The sequence below is a fragment of the Marmota marmota genome, unplaced genomic scaffold (genome assembly GCF_001458135.2).
Source record: "Marmota marmota marmota unplaced genomic scaffold, marMar, whole genome shotgun sequence".
Taxonomy (NCBI): Eukaryota; Metazoa; Chordata; class Mammalia; order Rodentia; family Sciuridae; genus Marmota; species Marmota marmota.
In genome coordinates this window covers 6,834,765-6,836,402 of record NW_025999999.1, presented here as the reverse complement: position 1 = coordinate 6,836,402, position 1,638 = coordinate 6,834,765, and the positions used below count along the sequence as shown (strand labels likewise).

The following is a 1,638-nucleotide window of genomic DNA, read 5'->3' as shown; positions in this document are numbered from 1 at the left end:
GCCCAGGCCCAAGCTCAGAAACGTCTCCAATGCCACCCCGCCTCCGTCGTTCCCCTGCCTGCACCGTCTCCTCACCATAAACTTGAGCGCTTTCTCCTGCAGCACCGCCTCGGCCGGGTCCATAATCGCCAGGGCCACTGGATCTGCTCTCCACCGGGGCCGCCCCTTTGGTGCCAGGCCGCAGCCAACGCAGCGCAGGGATCCCGCCTCCTCTTCCTTCCCCCCGCCCTCTCCTACCTCACGGGCTCAAGCGGGGGTGACGAGAAGGACCAGCGGCTCCGCACGCGCGTGACCCGCTGGCTCACGGGACTTGTAGTTCGGGAGCGTCCCTCGGAGAAAGGCGAGGCCAAGCCACGAACCGCAACTCCCGCGGATCACTGCGGCAGGGTTGCGGTAGCCGGCAAGCCAAACCTAGAAGACTCGCAGTTTGGGCTTGGAAATCCGCTGGTGGGAATTGTAGTTTATAGATGAGGGGAGGGCGGGGCATGCGTGTCTCCGTGGTTACCGGGAGACGCTAGTGGCGGCTTGTGGGGCATTTAATATCAAGATGGCGACCAATGCCTCACCTGTAACCCAGATACTAGGAGAAACGGAAGACTCGGAGTTCCTCAGGCCGCCCTAACGGTGGTTTTAGAAACATATACGCTCCCACATTTCAAATACCTGGCACCTGCGGGAGGATTGAGACCTATAGTTTCAGATCCAATGGGCACGTGGCAGCAGCTCACAGATTACTGCAGAATTTCAAGATCCTCCTAAGCTATCCTCTCATACTTTCTCACACCTTTCCTCCCCCATAGTAAGTCAGGAGCAGATAAAACTCAGCTCAGGAAATTCTCGGTGTTTAGCGCTTAGAAAGTAAAGCCTGCTATTCCTAACCCTGAGATGTAAGTCCTGCACTGACTGAAGTGAGAAGTCCTTCAGTGGTGAAATACAATAACCACCCAGCAAATAAAGCATATAAGTATTTTCTTTGGCCATAAAAAGAGACCATACAGTTTATTTGGGAAATTTGATATACCTTAGGATAAAAACAAAAACCTTAGGATTTGGCTAAAGGAAACTTTATGAATGAGCTGGTACAAAATATCTTAATTTATAAAATAACTGAATTAGTAAAATGCCTTTTATAGGCAAAACCTCAGCTGTAAACTATTTTACACATTTGTTCTTTCAATAAATAGTGAGTACACATCATGTGCAGACATTATCTCAAGAAATGGGAATTCATTTGTAGACAAGACAGACCTTTCCTTGTGGTGCTTACATTTCTAGTATGTTGACACTTTCCTGGTCATCCCTATGTCCACAGAACTCAACATAATACCTAGCACATTGTAGACTTTCAGTTAATAAAAACTTTGCTCTTGAATTTTTTTTAAAAAAAGGTCTACACAAGTGCAAACTGTAGAAGACTTAGAACTTGTTGGTTAGAAAACTTCCTGGAAATTTTCATAGAGCTAAGGCAGTAATGTGATATGGTTATCAAAGGAATTATAGGAGCCAGATGCAGCTTGAAGAGAAATAGCATCTTGGGCAAAGAGGCATGGGATCTTACTGTGGTCTGCACCACTAGGACCCCAATTGAAGAACATGGTGGGCACCATGTTCTATTAAGAGCATGAGCAGAAGCATGGC

General features: G+C 47.8%; 1 protein-coding gene across 6 annotated transcripts in view; it reads right to left on the bottom strand.

The window, feature by feature from the left end:
- Positions 1 to 233, bottom strand: part of Btrc (beta-transducin repeat containing E3 ubiquitin protein ligase) — a 193,417-nt gene extending 193,184 nt beyond the window's left edge. For all 6 annotated transcript variants that reach the window (XM_015494682.2, XM_048807190.1, XM_048807189.1 and 3 more), the window contains exon 1: positions 76 to 233. In XM_015494682.2, coding sequence (XP_015350168.1) covers positions 76 to 123 — 48 coding nt within the window. In that variant the 5' untranslated portion in view covers positions 124 to 233. The remainder of the gene's footprint in view (positions 1 to 75) is intronic.
- Between the last annotated feature and the right edge of the window lie 1,405 nt (positions 234 to 1,638).